This window comes from Panthera uncia, chromosome D4 (assembly GCF_023721935.1).
Source record: "Panthera uncia isolate 11264 chromosome D4, Puncia_PCG_1.0, whole genome shotgun sequence".
NCBI lineage: Eukaryota > Metazoa > Chordata > Mammalia > Carnivora > Felidae > Panthera > Panthera uncia.
In genome coordinates, this window is record NC_064807.1 from 56,870,010 (window position 1) to 56,888,096 (window position 18,087).

At 53.2% G+C, this 18,087-nt stretch overlaps 1 protein-coding gene across 1 annotated transcript in view; it reads right to left on the reverse strand.

Moving 5' to 3' along the window:
* Positions 1-916: 916 nt before the first annotated feature.
* The window catches only part of PAX5 (paired box 5), a 191,577-nt gene continuing 174,406 nt past the window's right edge, over positions 917-18,087 (reverse strand). Inside the window, exons 9-10 of the mRNA XM_049626509.1 lie at positions 10,937-11,023; positions 917-4,702 (exon numbers count right to left, since the gene is read on the reverse strand). Of these exons, the coding sequence (XP_049482466.1) occupies positions 4,626-4,702; positions 10,937-11,023 (164 nt within the window). The 3' untranslated portion in view covers positions 917-4,625. The remainder of the gene's footprint in view (positions 4,703-10,936; positions 11,024-18,087) is intronic.

Genomic DNA, 18,087 nt, shown 5'->3' on the forward strand with positions numbered 1-18,087 from the left:
CCCTGTGGCCACATCTGGGGCTCTTCCCTGCACAGAGGAAACGCCCCAGCAGCACTGACCTCCTCTCAAAACCAACAATCCCTCCACCCCCCCACCACCTCCAACTGTTCTACCGCACCCACCTTCAAAGCCCAAACGGCCTGCAAGAACCCAGGTAAGGAGGGAGGTGGAAAGGACTGGGGTGCCTGTTCCTGACAGCAACTGGCCAATCTGAACCGCATCTTCCATCTCTCTGGGCTCCCATCTCCCCCCAAATCTTCAATGAAGAGCAAGGAGGTGGAGAACAGGGGCGCCTGGGGGCTCAGTTGGTTAAGTGTCCACCTTTGGCTCAGGTCATGATCTCACGGTTTGTGGGTTTGAGGCTCCGCATCGGGCTCTCTGCTGTCAGCACAGAGCCTGCTTCAGATCCTCTGTCCCCCTCTCTCTCTGCCCCTCCCTTGCTCTCTCTCTCTCTCTCTCTCTCAAAACAAATACACTTTAAAAAAAAAAGGAGGTGAAGAAGAAAGGGAGCACTGGACAAAAATTGAGGGCCACAGGGGCACCTGGGTGGTTTGGTCGATTAAGCGTCTGACTCTTGGTTTTGGCTCAGGTCATGATCTTGTGGTTCATGAGTTCGAGCCCCACACTGGGCTCTGTGCTGACAGTCACAAAGCTAGTTGCCAGTGAGTGGGTCAAATTTCGCCCATATTTTTTGGCATTTTAAAAGCTTTCACATTTGAATGCCATTGAATGGGGTAAGCAACCTGGTTGTCTTAGGTCCCACCACCCCATGCTGCCTCATGCCCTGCCTGAGTGGCAAGATTACAGCACCTGCCTGACCTGGAAAGTAGCAGTTTGGGGCTCTTGAGATTGTGATCTGTGTTTCCCAGGCCTGTGAGTACCCTAATGGGCCTGCTAGGGGACTCCTGCATATTGTCACAGCCAGGCCTAGAGTCTGAACCACAGTGGGATGGATAAAGAAAAGAGTGAGGGACATCTCATAACATCTCACGACAGACATCTCATGCCACTGGAAACTTAGACCCCAGAGGTCAGATCTGGTCCCATGTCTAGGCCCTGCCAGGGCTGATGGTACAGTCCTGGACAAGATCCGATCCCATCGGAGTCTCAGGACACAGCAGGGAAGGAGTCTGATGAAACCTCAGAAGCACTGATGTGAGTGAATCTGGGCAAAGACTTTGTAGGTCTTGGTGTTAATGGGAATCAAGTCAGACCAGCAAAACTACCAGCCTGCAGGCCCTTTGGTCAGGCCAGCCTCTGGGTCCCTGTTCTTTCTTTCCTCATTGTGGGTCTAGGGGGTTTCTAAGATATTGAAGGGTGTGTCTAAGTCATAGGCTCCCATGACAGGAGCGCAATTCTGTGGAGGGTGAACGGGGCCTGGAGATCTGAGAATTCACTTCAGCTCTGTCTTACCGTGCAAGCCCCAAATCTCAGTTTTCCCATTTGTAAAATGGGCATTGTGATCTTTGCCCCAGAGAATGGTCAAGGATGGCAAAGCACCATACAAATGTCAGTTATGAAAAGGCTAACCCTAACTAAGGCGCCTTGGGAAAGGGATGTTGGATTTGATATGTCATCAAATTTTCAAGGCTGGAGCTAGACTAATGGTATGAAACTTTTTCATAAAATTCACAAGGTCCTTTTCCAAAAGTCAGAGCTGGAACATAGGGCTGAAGGTCCCTAGGCCTCCAGCCACGATGCTGGTGAAAGCCCTGACCTTGTGTTTTTCATTCATAATTCTCTGGCATTTACTCAACGGCTTGTGTCCTTCGGAACCGTTCTCTCTGAGCTCCCGGGCAGCTCAACCAGCGCGGGAACTCTGAGCTGGGGAGAGCAGGTGCATGTGTGAGAACATGCGTGTGCGTCCATGTGCTCTTGTGCTTCTGCCTGGCAGCCCAGGAATCAAGTGCTTGTCTAATAAATACCAATGCGATCTGAAGACCAGCAGAGCTTCAGAGAGGAAAGGCATGGAGGGAGCTCATCACAGGCCAAGGAGAAAGAACAGTATGGGGCCAGATGGGCTTTAGTGTGCGCTTCAGGCTGTTGGTTCAGGGAAGGCTGGCCTCCCAACAGCCTGAGACCACAAGGAGCAACAAGGATCCAAAGATGAGGATGCAAGAGGTCAAAGGCCTGACCCCATCACTTCCTGAAGAAGGGAGGGAGGAAGGGAAGGAGGAAAGGAGAGGCCAGCTAACATACCTTCTCCTACCTTGTCTGGCAGGTAGAGGCTGGAGCTCGTTCATCCTGTTTTCAGAGGTGGGCTCTGCCCCAGCTGCCTCCCTTCTTTGCCCAGAAGGTTCCAAGGTGGTGGGTGTGCCTGCAGTGAGCTCACTGGCTCCACTTCTGCCCTGGGTGCCTGGGCTCCCTCAGCAGTGCTAACAGCCCAGGACACTCCATCTGTGGCAGTGGACCCAGAGCAACCTCCCACTGCCCTCACTCTCAACTGCCCTCCCCAAGGATGGGAGGATCACCTTGTTCCTGGGGTCAGGGGGCTGAATGCCAGCTCCACCTCTGCCAGTCACTGCTTGGGGACTCCACCTTGTTGAGCCTCAGTTTCCTCTTCTGTCCTACCGCCTCGTAGGATGTTGGGGAGAAAACACTTGGTGGTGGCCACAGGAGGTCTGTTCTATCTCCCTGCATGGTCCTGGGCTTCCCCAAATGGGGCCTCAGTTTCCCCTGAGGGAAGTTGGACTAGGTCTTCCCCAAGGCTGATTCCCACGCCTCTGGGTGTTCTTATTTCCTATTTGGTCCAAATATTAGCAGGACTCGAGTGCCCACCCTGTATGGTTGCTCAGAAGTGGAAGATATGCCCCAGATGACTCTGTTACAGCCCCAGCATCCTGGGAAAGAGGAAGGCAAGGAGAGAGCTGTAGGATGACCCTGCAGGTGACCCTGCTATACCAAGGGAGCTGAGGCTCAGAGAGGTGAACGTCTGAGGTCCCACAGCAAGGAAAAGGTACGGCCAGGACAAGACCTCTCAGGCCCAATAACGTAAAGTTCAGGCTCTCTCCACCCCAGCTCTTTGCCAATTTGGTGACGTGCCAACATTGGGGACACTGTCACATGAGATGGCAACATCCATTGTTCTCACTGTAATTCAGCCCAGATTCGGGTAGTGCCTCACCTTGCTGTTCTGAGTTGGCAAAAAAACTATTCAAGGAATTGAGGCCCTGGGAGAAGAGATGGTGGCCCCTGGTACCCCTATTTCAAAACCACTCCCAGTTCAAACACCAGTTCCTCACTGCCTGTCCTAATCTTCCCAGAAGGCCTTCCTCTGTCCCCTGCATCCTCCCAGGTGGGTTTTTCTGATCTCACCAGCCCACAGCGAGTTCTCCAAGCTCCCCTCTCCAGGCTCCTTGGGCCACTGGCCATGGCTCTGACCATCACAACCCCTTGCATCAATAGGTACATACCCACTGTGCAAGGTTAGGCATCTGCTCCCACCCCAGCACCTCTATTCCCAGCTGCATACTAGGCTCCACGAGGGTGGGGAGGGGTTGATCATGAAGTTCTGGCTGACTTCTGTAGGTGTTTGTGGTCCTCAGTGCAGGAAAGTCCTTTTTGTTAATCATTGTCTACATGGCAGGGACAGGCTTGCCCAGAATCCACTCTCTGGCATCCTGGAGGGTGGGAGAAATGTCCACGGTGGGTGTCCGGTGTGATATGAACCTGGGAATTCCTCAGAAAACACATCCCAGTTCAGTTCAGTGGTTCCAGGGCCTTGGGGTTCCCGCCTAGGACTATGGTCTCCTGGTCCTGTCCAGCCCTAGCATTCAAAGTCCGCAATGCAGTCAGCACCTTGGACAGCATCTTACTTTAGAGTAGTAGCTGAAGACTCTCCCAGACAGTTCTCTTTGAGTCCTTTGATATGGAAAAGAGCTGCTCACACTGCATTGGGCCCAGGGAAATGAAGTCAGGAAGCCAGGGCATCTCTCCAGAGTGTGTTTCTCCTGAGGAGGTTCTCAGGGGGGAAGCTTGAAGCATAACTAGCCCGATGAGACTCCTAGTCCAGACGTTAAAGAAGTAGCAATGAGCAGGAGGCTGGGCCCTGAGGTGGGCATCTTTAGTCTCAAGGACAACTCCAAGCCCACCCTTGGGGGGCAGCCAGAACAGAGGGGATATTCTGCACACAGGTCTAAGATTTCCTGTGACACATCGGGAGTACTGGATGCATAATGGGTGGGCTGTCTGCTCAGCTGGACCCTCAGGCCCACAAAAAAGCAAGAAGGTATTTACATGGGTGCTGTTGAAGCGACAAAAGCAAGCTCTCCTTCCCAGGCCTGGGGCAGGAAGACAGGTGGATGGTCAGACAGCTGGGGACTGGCAGGCTAGGCTGGGGCTACAGTTGTCTGAAGAATAGTCCGTTGGTGTGCAGAGACCCAGCTGCTGTTGGGAGAAGCTCACTGATTGACTCTTAGAAATGGACGCATGTCTACAAGTCCAACAGCCTTACCATGGAACCCCAGAGTCCCTGGCAGGAAAAGGTTGGGAGGGAGTTTCAGGTGAGTGGGGGTTGCTGGGGGATGGTCTCGTTGGGCCCCTCTGGCCGTCTTCAGAGGGGCTGAGAGGCTATCGCCCTCAGTGATATGTGTTATAAGTGCTTGGCGCCTGCCTGGCTCCGAGGGTCAGTGACGGTCATAGGCAGTGGCGGCTGCAGGTGGGGCAGCCCCTCGGGCAGCGGCGCTGTAATAGTATGGGGAGCCTGCGAGAGACAGAAGAGAGCACAGAGTTCGAGGGTGACCTCGTGCCCCATACCTGGGGTCCCCTTTCCACCAGTGTCCCCCACCCCTGCCCCTTCCTCCCTCCCAGCCAGTCCAGGCCAGTCTGTCCCAGTCTGTTCCCCAAATTGCAAACCTGATCAGGGTTGCTTCCTGCTCACAAGATTTCAAGGCCTCCTCACCGCCTAGAGCTGGAGTGGGCAGACTGGGGCCCTCAGGTCAAATCCTCCCTGCCGCCTATTTCAGTAAACAATGCTTTACTGGAACTCAGCCTTGCCCACTTGTTCCCTGTGTTGTCTGCGGATGCTCTCATGCAACTACAGAAGAGCTGAATATTGCAACTGAGACCACACAGGCTGCAAAGCCTTAAACTATTTACCATCCAGCCCTTGACAGAACGAGTTTGCCAACTTTTGACCTAGAGGATGGAAAGTCATCACTTCTCAGTTTGCCCTGTGGATACGTCGGGACCTAGCTCCGCCGACCTCTCTGGATTTACCTCCTACAACCACTGCTTCCCACTCCACACCGCTCACACATCACACTCCGGTGAAATCAGACTCTGCAGGCATCTCACACAGACCCTAATGCTAATAGTAACTACCACTGGATGAGCATCTCTTCTGCCCCACACCGCAGTGTCCTTCACATGTGTTGTCTCACTTCAACCTACAGGGCAGGTGAGTCAGCCCATTTTATCATACTCTCTGATGCCTTTTCCCATCCTCTGCTTCCTGAAGCCCCTTGCCCCGAGCTCACACTCTGCCGCAGCCTGGACCATGTGCTCTTATCACCTCTTCAGTTGCTTCTTCCTCTGCCCGTGGATAGAGAGCCCCACAAAGGCAGAGGCTGGACGCTGCTCTTCTTGGCGTCTTTCTTTAGTCCCCAGTGTGTAACCTGGCACGTGGCATGTGCTCACAGCCAGGTTTGTTGAGTCAGTGAACAACAGCACTGAGTAAACGAACGACAGTGAAGACCCCTGCCCGGTCATTCATTTATTTTCTGGCTCTACTGCAGCAAGGGGCAATGCTGCACAAATATCACACACAGACCAATGTTCAGAGTCAGGAGGGGGATTTGAGCTCCGAGAGAAGAGCTCTGGGGAATTCAAGATTATTCTGGCAGGGTCAGGCTTCCTGGAGGATGTGGGTTGGACTGGGTTTGGAGGACAGGAAGATATGGACATGGGAAGACTGAGGTATGTGAGTACGTGGGAGAAGGGCCAGGTGCTGCCCGTGACCTCCAGACAGAGCCAGTGTGAGGGCCAAGCTGGATTCCTCCCACTGTCTCTAGGCTTCATTCTGTGACTACATGCTTTGGATGAGGCCTCCAGAGGCTTATTCTGTGCCCTGACTCCTCCCCAGGGATGAAAGAATCTGAGGGGAGTCCAGCAGATTCTCAGAACCACAAAGGCTAGGCTGTTGCCTCCTTCTACAGATGAGGAAACTAAGCTCAACAAACCAAAACCATGTGCCCAAAGTCACAGGGCCTCTCAGTGCCACAGCCTGGCCTGGATTCAGGACACTTTCCACCACAGTGCAATTCATGGCCTACACGATGCTGGAGGCTGTGTTTATCCAAGTGGACAGCAGTAGGGGTCCTCGTTGCCATCGTAGATCAATACATCTCTTGGGGTGGGAATAGTGAGCTTCTTAATTCCCCAGGGGAACCGGCCCATATTTATTCTGAAATCTCAGCCAAATCCAAACCAATCCTGGCAATTCTCCCGGATACCATAACTGAGCATCAAGGCCTGGAGGTGGCTAGTCAGGCTCTATCACTCTTGGCTGAGTGACCTTGAACAAGTGGCTTCCCTCCCTTGAGCCTCATTTTTGTCATCTGTAAAAGGGGGTCACAATGGAGCTATATGAGGGCACCATGAGAAAAGGATGTGAGAGTGCCTTGGAAATAGGCACTTTTCTAAGCCCTTTATAGCCATTAACTCTTTCCATTTCCAAAACCATTCCATCAGGGAGGAACTAGTATTGTCCCCGTGTAGTAGATGAGGGAACTGAGGCGCAGAGAGAATAAGCAGCTTCCCCAAGATCACACAGCTAATCTGTAATCAAGAGGGCAAGCTGGGGCAGGGAGGCACTCTAGCATGTGCCACAGTGGCCCTCCAAACCCAGTCCTAACTAGCAGATACACTACTTCCTCCCTTTGCCTCCCTGGGAGGCAATATGGCTCAGGCAGCAATGACAACAGAGGAGGAGCAGGCAGTGCCTTGCTATGCTGTTCCAGAGGCAAAGACGCCAATCCCAGCCTATGTATTCCCAGAGATGCGTTTTCTGATGCCTCCTCTGTGACCTTCCTAGTTGGAGCCCTGACTCAGAGACACCTGTCAGCCGGCCTCCTCTGCTCTCTCTTCTGGGATGGGGACAGCATTAAGACAGTCACCCACAGAGCATCTGCAGTGCTAGCCCTGCCTGCTGCCTGAGCCCAAGCGAGAGGAACGTGTGTGTGTGCCTATGGTGGGGGCATCCCTGCACGCCTGGGCATGGCACGGGAGCAGGAAAACCACAGGAGCTGTCCTCGCAAATGGGCCTCGAGGGACAGGAAATGGAAGTAAAGCTTCTTGGACGATCCTGGCTCAGCCCTCTGAGCTCCCCACTGGCCACCTCTCACCCTCGGCTCTGACTCACTCCCTTCTCGAAGCCTAATCTCTTGGCCAGCCTGTCCTGCAAAATCAAAACTGCTTGCATTTACCATAAGAAATAAAAACAGCACCTTACAAAGTACTCTGTCTTTCTGGTGCCCATTAGACCTCCTTCTAGAATAAACTTGTCCTTTTCTTCTGTCATTTTTCCTCTCTAATTCTCATTATCATCAATTTACTTCTTGGCACAATCATTCCAGGCTCCTGCTCACTCTCTCATCCCCTTAGAGTGGCCACAGGCACACCCCATTCTAATCCTAATTGACCATCGCTTTCTTCCCCACGGCCTGCGTCTGTGCCTTCCCAGCCTGATCACCGTGCCCTGGCTGGGCCTTGTGTGGACAACCTACAGGCAGTTCCTGCAGAGGAGGCTCAGTGGGGAGGGAAGTTCACCTGAGCAGTCAGTGTGCAGCTTCATTAGGCAGCACTGTCCCTCCACTTTGGTGGTGTTTCTGTGAAGGGGGCTTCAACCAGGCTGGCCAAGGTTGGACAGTGTGGGCAAGGGTGTGAGTGCGCATGCGTGTGCGTGTGCGTGTGTGTGTGTGTAGGGTCTCACCTGTTTCCACAGCTCCCATGGATCTAGCAGGAGCACCATGGAACCGAGGAACAAGTTTCCACACCCCTGGTGCCCTCCCCAGAAATAGTCTAGCTCCCTGCTGCAGTGGGATTCTTTCAGCTTAAAGCCCTGAAGACGCTCTGGGTAAAGGGAAATCTGGGAGATGTGAGTGGGCCTGGAGCTTATTTGCAAGACTATGGTAGAGGGAACCTGGCATCTCACCCATCTTCAGGAAAGTGGGATCCCTGCTCATTCAGGGCTGTGGGCCTCAAGAGAGCATCATATCAGCTGCTTGCTTGCATGAAGCTGCCACTGGCAATCACCCTCACTTTACCCCTGAGGCAGCTGAGGCCCAGACTGGTTGATGACCTGACCGTGATTCCCCAGGTCATAGAGCTGGATGGTGCAGGGGCCACCTCTCACGTCTGTAACTGCCCAACATTGTTTAAGCTTTTCCTGTATCTGCAGGGTCTCCTGTGGTATGAGGCCCGCCTCTTCGAGCTAGAAGTCAGAACTCGTTCTCCCAGTCGTGTGCTGCTAGGGCACAGGTATATCACCTAGGTTCTGCCATTTAGACTCCCTGGCAAATGGTTTTGACTGGAAAGGGAGCAGCCTGAGGAGGTGAGTGGGCTGAGGGACTCGATCTGCTCGGATCGCTCAGCAGCCTGGCTAGTGCAGCAGCATAGAGCACAGGGCCAACCGGCAGCAGCAGGAGGCTAGAGCGGCCCTGGGAGTGTGGCTGCGTGTTGTTCCTCGCTGTGTGTCCCGACCCGTGTCTCTTTGGTCCTCCTGGAGGTCCTGGAAGCCCACGATATCCCTCAACAAATTGGTTTTCTGCTTAAACTAGCCAGAGTGGATTCTGTTGTTTGCAACTGAAATTCTGACAGGTGAATACAATAACATGGCTTTCAAAAATTGACCAGAGCTATTCTCATCACATACATAGTCTGTATTTAGGACCCGCAAAGCTTCCTATGGAGGGATGAGGCTGAAGTACCGTTGGGACGTAACTGGTCAGGGGATGAGAGCGCCACATCACACGCTGGTTACGAAAATAGGCTCTGGGCTCCACGTAACCTGAGTCTGAGACCTCATTCTGCAACCTGCATGCTGTGTGACCTCAGGTAAGCTAATTAACCTTTCTGAGTCTCACTGTCTTCATATGTATGTGATGAGATAGTAGTATGTGCTCCCTTGGGCTGCTGAAATGATAAAATAATGTAACCACACGAAGAGTTTTTGCCTGGTGTCCACACAATTAGCAGGTACTCATTTAGATGGACAGGATTTTGTTTCTTCTTCCTTCTCTCCATACTGGTTCTGGTCCCTCTCAAGGCACTAAGCACCTCCCAGCACAGACACACTTGCCTGAGGCTCCCTCACCTCCAGCCTGGGAGCGACCTGACACAGAGTCTACATCCTTTCCATACCAGAAACACAGCCCATGCCTGATAACTGGGGATGTGAACTGGATTTCACTTGAGCTTGAGCAGCTAAGGCCTCAGATGCGGTCTAGTCCCACCCTCCCCTTGCCATCCTCTTGGGCTCCAGACCCATCCCTCTGCCCCTACCCCTGCTAGAATTCTGGTTCAGGGAGACCATGGTTAGCCCTTGCCTCCTGAGACTGACAGCTGGGCCTGAGGCTGAGACCCAGGTCTCTCAGGGGGTTTGTTTAAGGAAAAGCATTAGGTAAGTGGAGACATGGCTCCATACTTAGAATTAATTTTTACCAAAACCAAAAAAGAAGTCTGAGACATAGTCCACAGATGAGCCCCTCTGGGAGGCCATAAAAAAGACCCTGGTCTTCTATGAGTGACATCGCCAGACATAGGGACCTGGAGTACTAACTGGCATTGTTCTTTATTGTACCCACAAGTTTTGCATAATATGCCAAAATGCTTTGGGCAGCCTGAGGCCCAAGTACATGAAAGGGTGGTCTATGTGTCTATGTCACGTGTCTGTCCTAATCACCTAATCACGATCGTGACTTCAAGGCCTCCTTCAAAGACCCATGACCTGGCAATTTGAGTCTGAAGGTACCAGGTTCTTGCTTTCTTGATGAAGTCTGTTTTCCAGTCCTAAAATAAGTTAGGATCCAGGAATTAATAGGTTCTGATTTAAGCAGGCCTTAGTAAGCTGGACGGACAGACCTGGATGGTCTCTGAGGCTCTTCCTGACCTGTGTAGAAATTCCTCAGCTGACTGCTGGGGCAGGATCAGTGTTGTCACTTGCAGGCTCATTGGCTAGCGCTGCCCCCACGTGGTGAGTGACATCTGTCAGCCCTGGGCCCTGGTTTCATGCTCCAGAAACTTGAGCTCCCATTATCACTCACCAGCTGGTTTCATGTAAGTTAATTTCAACAAAACAAAAGGCTCTCCTTGGCTTTTTGAGGGCTGAGTTAGCCCTGCTTGATCTTTGGAGTGGCCCAGATATCCTTGATGATGTACACAGATCAGGCTGGCCCCAGCAATGGATAATCTGGGCTCCAACTGAGCTCAGAATGGCATGACTTGGAAGGCCTTCAGCCACAGGGCAATCAGTTTCCAAATGGAGCTGGCTCTGCTGATGTCCATGGCAGACATCACTAATCAATCACTAAGCCTCAGAGTCCTTATCAAGATGGGTAGCCACTACCAATCAATCCAAGTCGGCCTCCTCACTGCCTCTTACTTAGAAATTTCTCACTGGAATATTCAATGATTCTTAAGAAATATGTTACTCTTGGGCAGGCAATTTTTCTACATTCCTCTCATTTCTTCAATGCCCTTTTTTTTCTGTTTCCCTTCTCTGCCATTTTCCCTTATCCACCAAAACCTCTGGGGGAGGGATAAGGGTACATGGTGGACTGCAGTGTGTTTACTGTCTGAAGCTCCCATCACAACCCCCAGACTACCCATCCCCAATCAGTGACCAAAACTCAGGCTGTCAAGGACCCTGGCCCAAAGAGGAGTCCTAATGGGGCAGCTGATGACCCAGAGGCCCCATAGGGCCTCTACCAGTACTCACCGAGCAGCCCCGGGTTGGGGAACCTCCAGGAGTCGTTGTATGAGGGATACTGAGGGTGGCTGTAGGGGCTCCCGGAAAACTCACTCCCTGTATGTGGTGGGTGGGGAGAGAAACAGGAACCAAATGTCAAATCAGGTTTGGAAAATGCCAATGGCATGTGCCTCTTACGTTAACGGCAGGTATTTTTTGTAACCAATAAAGGCAAGTCTGGTCCACATCCTGACTCAGTGGACAACTATCATTGGTATTGTATTTCCCCCTATAACATTTTTCTCAGCAGTGGGAGTACATACTGGCCTCTAACATGTGTACTGTGAAACTACTATGAGCCAGGTGTTCCCTGGGGTTATTGGACCATTTTACAGGTGAAAGGGTCTCTCACAAAATGACTTTGACCCAAGTTCAAAGCTCCAGGCTGCCTGGTTCTCAGCCCTGACTGAGGCACTCCAGTGCCCCAGTGTGGATTCGATTTCACTTCCCATGTGTTTCCCGAGTGGCTCTGAACTGAGAAGCCAAAGGCAACCTCAACTGTAGTCTGGCCCTCTGTGTGGTAAACCTAGAGGTGGCTGCTCCGTGGGCCTTGGTCTAATGGGGAGGATGAGACACAAACTCAGACCCAAAGCCAGGAGAAGGCAGATGGCACTTGACTGAGATGAAGGGACAAGCCAGAGGGCTGGGGAGCACAGAAGGGGGAGTGGGTGGGGGCCTTGCAGGCACTGGAAAGGTGTGCTCAGGCAGGAACTACAAGCTGGGCCGGGGGGCAGGGGGGCGGGCAGCGCTGGGGAAAAGGGCATAGCAGGCCTGGAGGACGGCTCCCTCTTACCCAGCTGCTCATGGGGCAGTGGTTCTTGCATCCAGCCCTTCCCTGTGCTCTTTCTTCAGCCCCACAAGAGCCTGTTTACCACCAGCCAGTCATAGGAAAGGAGTTCAAAATCCCTGCCCTCAAACCTTGCTGTCCTGGCTCTGTAGCAGGAGGGCCCTGCACGTCTTGTCCCTGTGGCTGGGACTCCAGAGGGCCTGGTTTGGGCCTGATGCATAGCAGAGACCTCAATACCTGGCCCAGGCTGTTGGTAGCTGGCCGTTGACTGGCTTTTTAAGCCACTGGTTACAGAGTTGTGCACCCCTCCCTGGCAGTGGTGATGGGAGTTATACAGCCCCGTGAGACCACCCTGGGCCCAAACATGCTTCCATGGAGTCTTCTCAAGGATGCCAAAGGGCAGGGGCCTCCAGAAGGACCAACCAGAAGTCAGGACCTGGAGCACTGCTCTTTCCCCAGCAGCCAGGCCCAGATGTAGGGTCCCTGGGGGCTCCCCCAGGTTGGGCAGGAACAATAAAGGAGGCCTGCGGGGCCAGCCACTCCCACCCCTTGGGCCCAGCTAGCCTCCTCCCCATTTCTACAGGCAACCACAGGCAAAGCATGCGACAGACACACACACACACACACACACACACACACACACACATGCATGTGCTCCTCCTCAGGCCTCTCTGGGGGCCACTCCCAGCCTGACAGGCTGAGCCTTCCAATTCTCTGTTTTTTATGCCTCAGTGGTCAGCGTGTCAGGTTCCGGCGTAGGGAGGGAGAGCATGGTGACAGTGCTGGGCCGCAGCAGCCCAGCCTCTGCATATCCATCAGTGCCTCCTCCTCCTCCTAGGGGGCAGGGTGGGGGATCAGAGAGACCGAGCAGCCTGGAGAAGGGGGACAGCCACCCTCCCCTCAGGGCTCCGGGCTGCCCCATCAGAGGCACTTCCTGACAGCATTGCGCCTGGGCCCAGGGCATCTGCTGGCAAAGGCTGTCTCTGCTTCTCCATCCAGCAGCATCATGCCTGCCGGCCAGCTCAGCTCCAAGGCCACCTCTTCCGGGAAGCCTCCTGGATCTCCAGCCCCCAGGAGTGCAGGTCTTGGGTCCATTCGGCCGGAGTTTACTGTGTCTGTGTTATCTGCCCTGCACCCCCCACCACCTCCACCCTGTCCCCAAATTGGTTCTCTGATACCTCTTTCTCTGGGAAGCTGCCTCTTCAGATGCACTCAGTTTCCCACAGCACTTACATGGGAGTTTCCTGTGATGCGGAAGTGTCTGCCCTGCAGGTCTGGGTGTGGTTCCTCTCTACACCTGTGTGCTGCCTCCCCCCGTACCCCGCCCCCTGCGTGACGCCCCAGCCACCGAAGACAGTCCGTGTTCCATGAATCACTGCTAACTCGCCTGCCTCTACCTGTAACACAACAGTCTTGCACATATGTCTGCACGACTCTCCCTCACTGCCTTCTAGGCTTTTTCAATTTTATCTCCAGACCACTGAATTTATTTTTTTTTATTTTTTTTTTAATGTTTGTTTATTTTTGAGAGAGAGAGAGAGAGAGAGAGACAGAGCACGAGCAGGGGAGGAGCAGAGAGAGAGGGAGACACAGAATCTGAAACAGGCTCCAGATTCTGAGCTGTCAGCACAGAGCCCAACGTGGGGCTCGAACTCACAAACAGTGAGATCATGACATGAGCCGAAGCCGGACGCTCAACCGACTGAGCCACCCAGGCGCGCCCAGACCCCCGAATTTAAAATGGTAACTCCTCCCGCCTGATCCCTCTTTCCTGCTTTATTTTTTTTTCCCCCATAGAACTGATCACAATCCAACATATCTTGTTTTTTGTGCTTATCTTTTTAATTCTGCCTCCTCCAGTATGAGGTAAGCTCCATGGGGGCAGGAGTTTTGTCTGTCAAATTCATGTCTCCATCCCAATGTCTAGTACAGGGCCTGGCATCTAGCAGGCATTGAAAACTATTTGTTTGGGTTTTTTTTAATTTTTTTTTTAATTTTTTTTTTTTTTTTTGAGACAGAAAGAGACAGAGCATGAATGGGGGAGGGTCAGAGAGAGGGAGACACAGAATCTGAAACAGGCTCCAGGCTCTGGGCTGTCAGCACAGAGCCCGACGCGGGGCTTGAACTCACGGACCGCGAGATCATGACCTGAGCCGAAGTCGGCCGCTTTAACCGACTGAGCCACCCAGGCGCCCCAATGTTTATTTATTTTTGAGAGAAAGAGAGAGAGTGCAAGCAGGGGAGGGTCAGAAAGAGAGGGAGACACAGAATCCGAAGCAGGCTCCAGACTCTGAGCTGTCAGCATGGAGGCCGATGCCGGGCTTGAACCCATGAACTGTGAGATCATGACCTGAGCTGAAGTCGGACACTCAACCGACTGAGCCACCCAGGCGTCCCTAAAATTTTTTTTTTTTTTTAATTTTTCTTTCAACGTTTTTTATTTATTTTTGGGACAGAGAGAGACAGAGCATGAACGGGGGAGGGGCAGAGAGAGAGGGAGACACAGAATCGGAAACAGGCTCCAGGCTCCGAGCCATCAGCCCAGAGCCTGACGCGGGGCTCAAACTCACGGACCGCGAGATCGTGACCTGGCTGAAGTCGGACGCTTAACCGACTGCGCCACCCAGGCGCCCCCCTAAAATTTTTTTTAATGTTTATTTATATTATTTCTGAGAGAGAGATAGACAGAACGTGAGTGGGGGAGGGACAGACAGAGAGCGAGACACAGAATCTGAAGCAGGCTCCAGGCTCTGAGCGGTCAGCACAGAGCCCAATGCGAACCCACAAACCGTGAGATCATGACCTAAGCTGAAGTCAGACACTTAACCGACTGAGCCACCCAGATGCCCCTGAAAACTGTTGAATGGCTGAATAGGTACTCCCCGGTCAACTAGGGACACAGATGGTGGCTCCCATCTGTTATTAGTACTGACGGCCAGGATTCAGGCCAGTTTATCTGATCCACTGTCAGGTTCCACTCACCACACTATCCTGCTCCTCAGCAGAAGATGTGAACCCCGAGGGACGCCCTGCCGGTCTGTTGAGTAGGGTCATGGTGGGCGTCCTTGGCAAGCCCTGCTCTGTGAGATGCCCTGGGAGAGTGAGCATTCTGGGGGAGGGGTCATGAGGCTGACCTGTGGGCGTGGTCAGCCTCCCCAACTCATGCTCTGTTTCTGGGATGCTCCGAGGTGCCACTCAGAAAGCTAGTGTAGGGAGCCCTCAGCCCATGAGATGTGGGGAGGCCGGGTCCTCAACCACCCAGGAAGCTGCCCGTCTATAAACCTCACCTCGCCTGGCCCCAAAGACGGCTGGGAAGCAGCACACTGCCTAGGTTCAAGCCCTTGTGCTACCACTGAACCCTCAAGTCAGTTTGGCACAGAGGCTGGGAGCAAGGGCTCTAGAGCCAAACTGCCTGGGTTTAAATCCCGAGTCGGCCTCTTCTGAACTCTGTGATCTTCGGCAGAGTTAAGATCATTCAGCCTCTTCATGCCTCAGTGTCCTCCCCAGTGAAGTAGGGGCAACTAACAGATGCCCCTGATCTGGTCATTGTAAAGACTGAATGAGTGCTACACAGAGAGTGCCTGGTGCACAGTAAATGCTCAGCAAAAATGACCATGACCTGAGACCGGCCGCCAGAGCCTCCCTGGCATCCAGAATCTCATTTAACCCTCCTGACCATCCTGTGAAGCTCACAGGTGGGTGCAAATGTCTGCATTTTACATGTGAGGAGACGGAGCCTCAGGAAGGCGGGGGTGGGGGGCGGGCTCCCAAACGGGCATCCTGCCTTCCAGCCTAGGACCCTCTGCCTACGTGACCTGCCCTCCCATTTTGGCCTCTGTCTCTCTTGTTTTCGAGGCCCTTGTCAGCTGAGTTTCATTTTCACTTCTCAGGAGCCATGGTGTAGAGAAGGAGGCCTTGTCCGTAGGGCTCACTGAGTCCCACCTGCTGCTGGCTTCTCCAGGTCTGGAGGCTCCAACCTCCTGCTTCATCTCCCTGCTTAAATTCACCACCGACACGACACCCCGGGAGCATTCACCTTCTTTCCTTTCAAACTTCACAACAGCAGCTTAGAAGAGGGAATCTTGCCCAACCAGGAGAAGGTCTGGGGAAAGCACGGGGGGTACTTTCTGGCATGCAGTGGGGAGCATGTGAGCCAGGATAGATAGGATGTTGATATGCAGAGGGGAGGCAGGGCATCCCAGGCACAAGCAGAGGTCTGGGGTGGGTCTGGTCAGAGTGTGAACCTCTGCATGGCCAGGTCATTGTGAGGCCCCGGCGGAGGCAAGTCGCAGAGCGGAGCTGGTGGGGCAACAACGCTGTGCTTTTCTCCCATTAGAGCCGGTACCCGGGGAAGACCAGGCAGTGCCAGAATCTGGAGGACAGCGGGAGAAGGGGAGCCTGCGGTCAGGGAGACCAGCCAGGTGACGGCAGCCACAGTCCAAGCAAGCGGGAACAACCACATGGCTACAATAACCATAGGTACAAAATGATGCTCCTTGGGGCAGAAAACCGAAGTCCCCAGTTCTGGCTCATCCTTAGGACCCTCAGCTACCCTCCGGCTAGCTGGCCAGAGACACAGATCACACAATAAGCACCTGCTCAGATGGTAGCTACCCTTGCAGTGAGCGTAGCTGTCACGTATAAACACGTTGAATCACTATGTTGTGCACCTGAAACAAATGTAACGTTGTGTGTCAGCTACACTTAAACACAAAACTGAATTGAAAAAAATAATAAAAACCTTCTCTTATGACTGCACAGCACAAAGGACAGCATGGGCCCCTTGTCTCATTCCACTAACTTACCCATGCTTTTGGCACCTCTCAAAAATACCACCCCCTTCAACTGGGAAACCTTTATTTTTTATGCATTAATAGAAAAGTCCCTATGAGGCGGAATGGGTGCCAGCTCATCTCATGTCCAGGTGGCTGTCACTCAGGGGCCAGTGACACCTCCATCCGGAAGACACGCGACACATGGGCCCTCCTCAGAGACAGCTCCTGGCCTGTCTGGAGGTGGTCACAGATAAGCCCCCAGGAACTCTCACCAACCAAACACATCATCATCTTCTCCATCCCGGACCTCCTGGGAGGGAGCAGTCCCAAGGGGAAACCAGGATGGAGTGAGAGCAGAGTTGGAGTCAGCACTGCAGGTTGGGCCCCTGATGCTTTGTGGGAGCAGAAAGTAGGCAGGGGTGAGGGAAGGTGGGCCCACAGGTGGGTGTGGACATTCCTGTGGGAGGGCCAGGCTCTGCACTCAGCCCTTCCCTTACTGGCTGCGTGGCCTTGAGTAAGTGATCGAACCTCTCTGGACAGTCTCCTCATCTTGAATATGGGCCTAAGAAAAGCACCTGTATCATAGGAATGGTGAGAGGGAAACAAGATAATGTTACTGGGAGAACAGAACTTTCCTCTACCCATACCTGGGAGACTGAGGAGGCTGGGGAGAGAGGGAGGAGGAAGAGTCTCTTCTAAAAACCGAGAAGGCCCTGAAAGGAATTTTACAACATTCACTGAGTTTTGAATATGCAAAAGAAAGCCCATACTGGTTTAGGAGTGGAGTTTAGAGACCCTAGTGCTGTGCATGAGAAAGGACCTGTATCGTGGGAGGTTCTACTATTGAGAGGGATAAAGGGAAAAGAGGATGTGTATATCCCATCACGTGTATGTGGAGGGTAGGAGGGTGAAGGACATTTAAGTGGGGGTCTAGATTCCCATTTTAAATCATCCGTATTGGGGGCTGGAACCCCTCCCCTCCCGCAGCCACCATCTCAAATACATTTAAGCCCACCGCATATCCCAGTGCCTTTCACGACTAGGTTGGTGATTTCTCCGTATGTGGAAATCAAAGGAAGTGGCTGAGTGCTGTGGTTTGGTGGCCAGCGGGGTTCACCCGAAGGACGTGGTCCAAAAGCAACATAGATCACAGAGCCCAAGAATTCTGTGACGTCAGGAGGCCTGGGCCATCGTGTGCAACAGTGAGCCGCCCCTGGAAATGTGGCAGAAGTCTAAGGGAGGACAGGACCTTTCCACGAGGCAGGGAATAAGGGTTCGAGTCAAGCTTACTTGGTCTCCAGGTGCCAGAGACACCAGCTGGCTGTTGTTGGCATTCTGCACCAGGTAAGGCAGTGGTGGGGCCCGAGGGGGCAACTGCCTGGGCAAATGCAGGGAGGTGGGACCAGGCAGATGGGACATGGTGGGACTCTGGGGCACCTGAAGCAGATTCCCCCTTCCTCGGCACTGTCAGAAGGACCAACGACAGAGGGCTGGCCCCTTTCAGGCTCCCACCCAGGGCCACACCCAAAGGTATGCTCCACCTTCATCCCTGCCCAGAG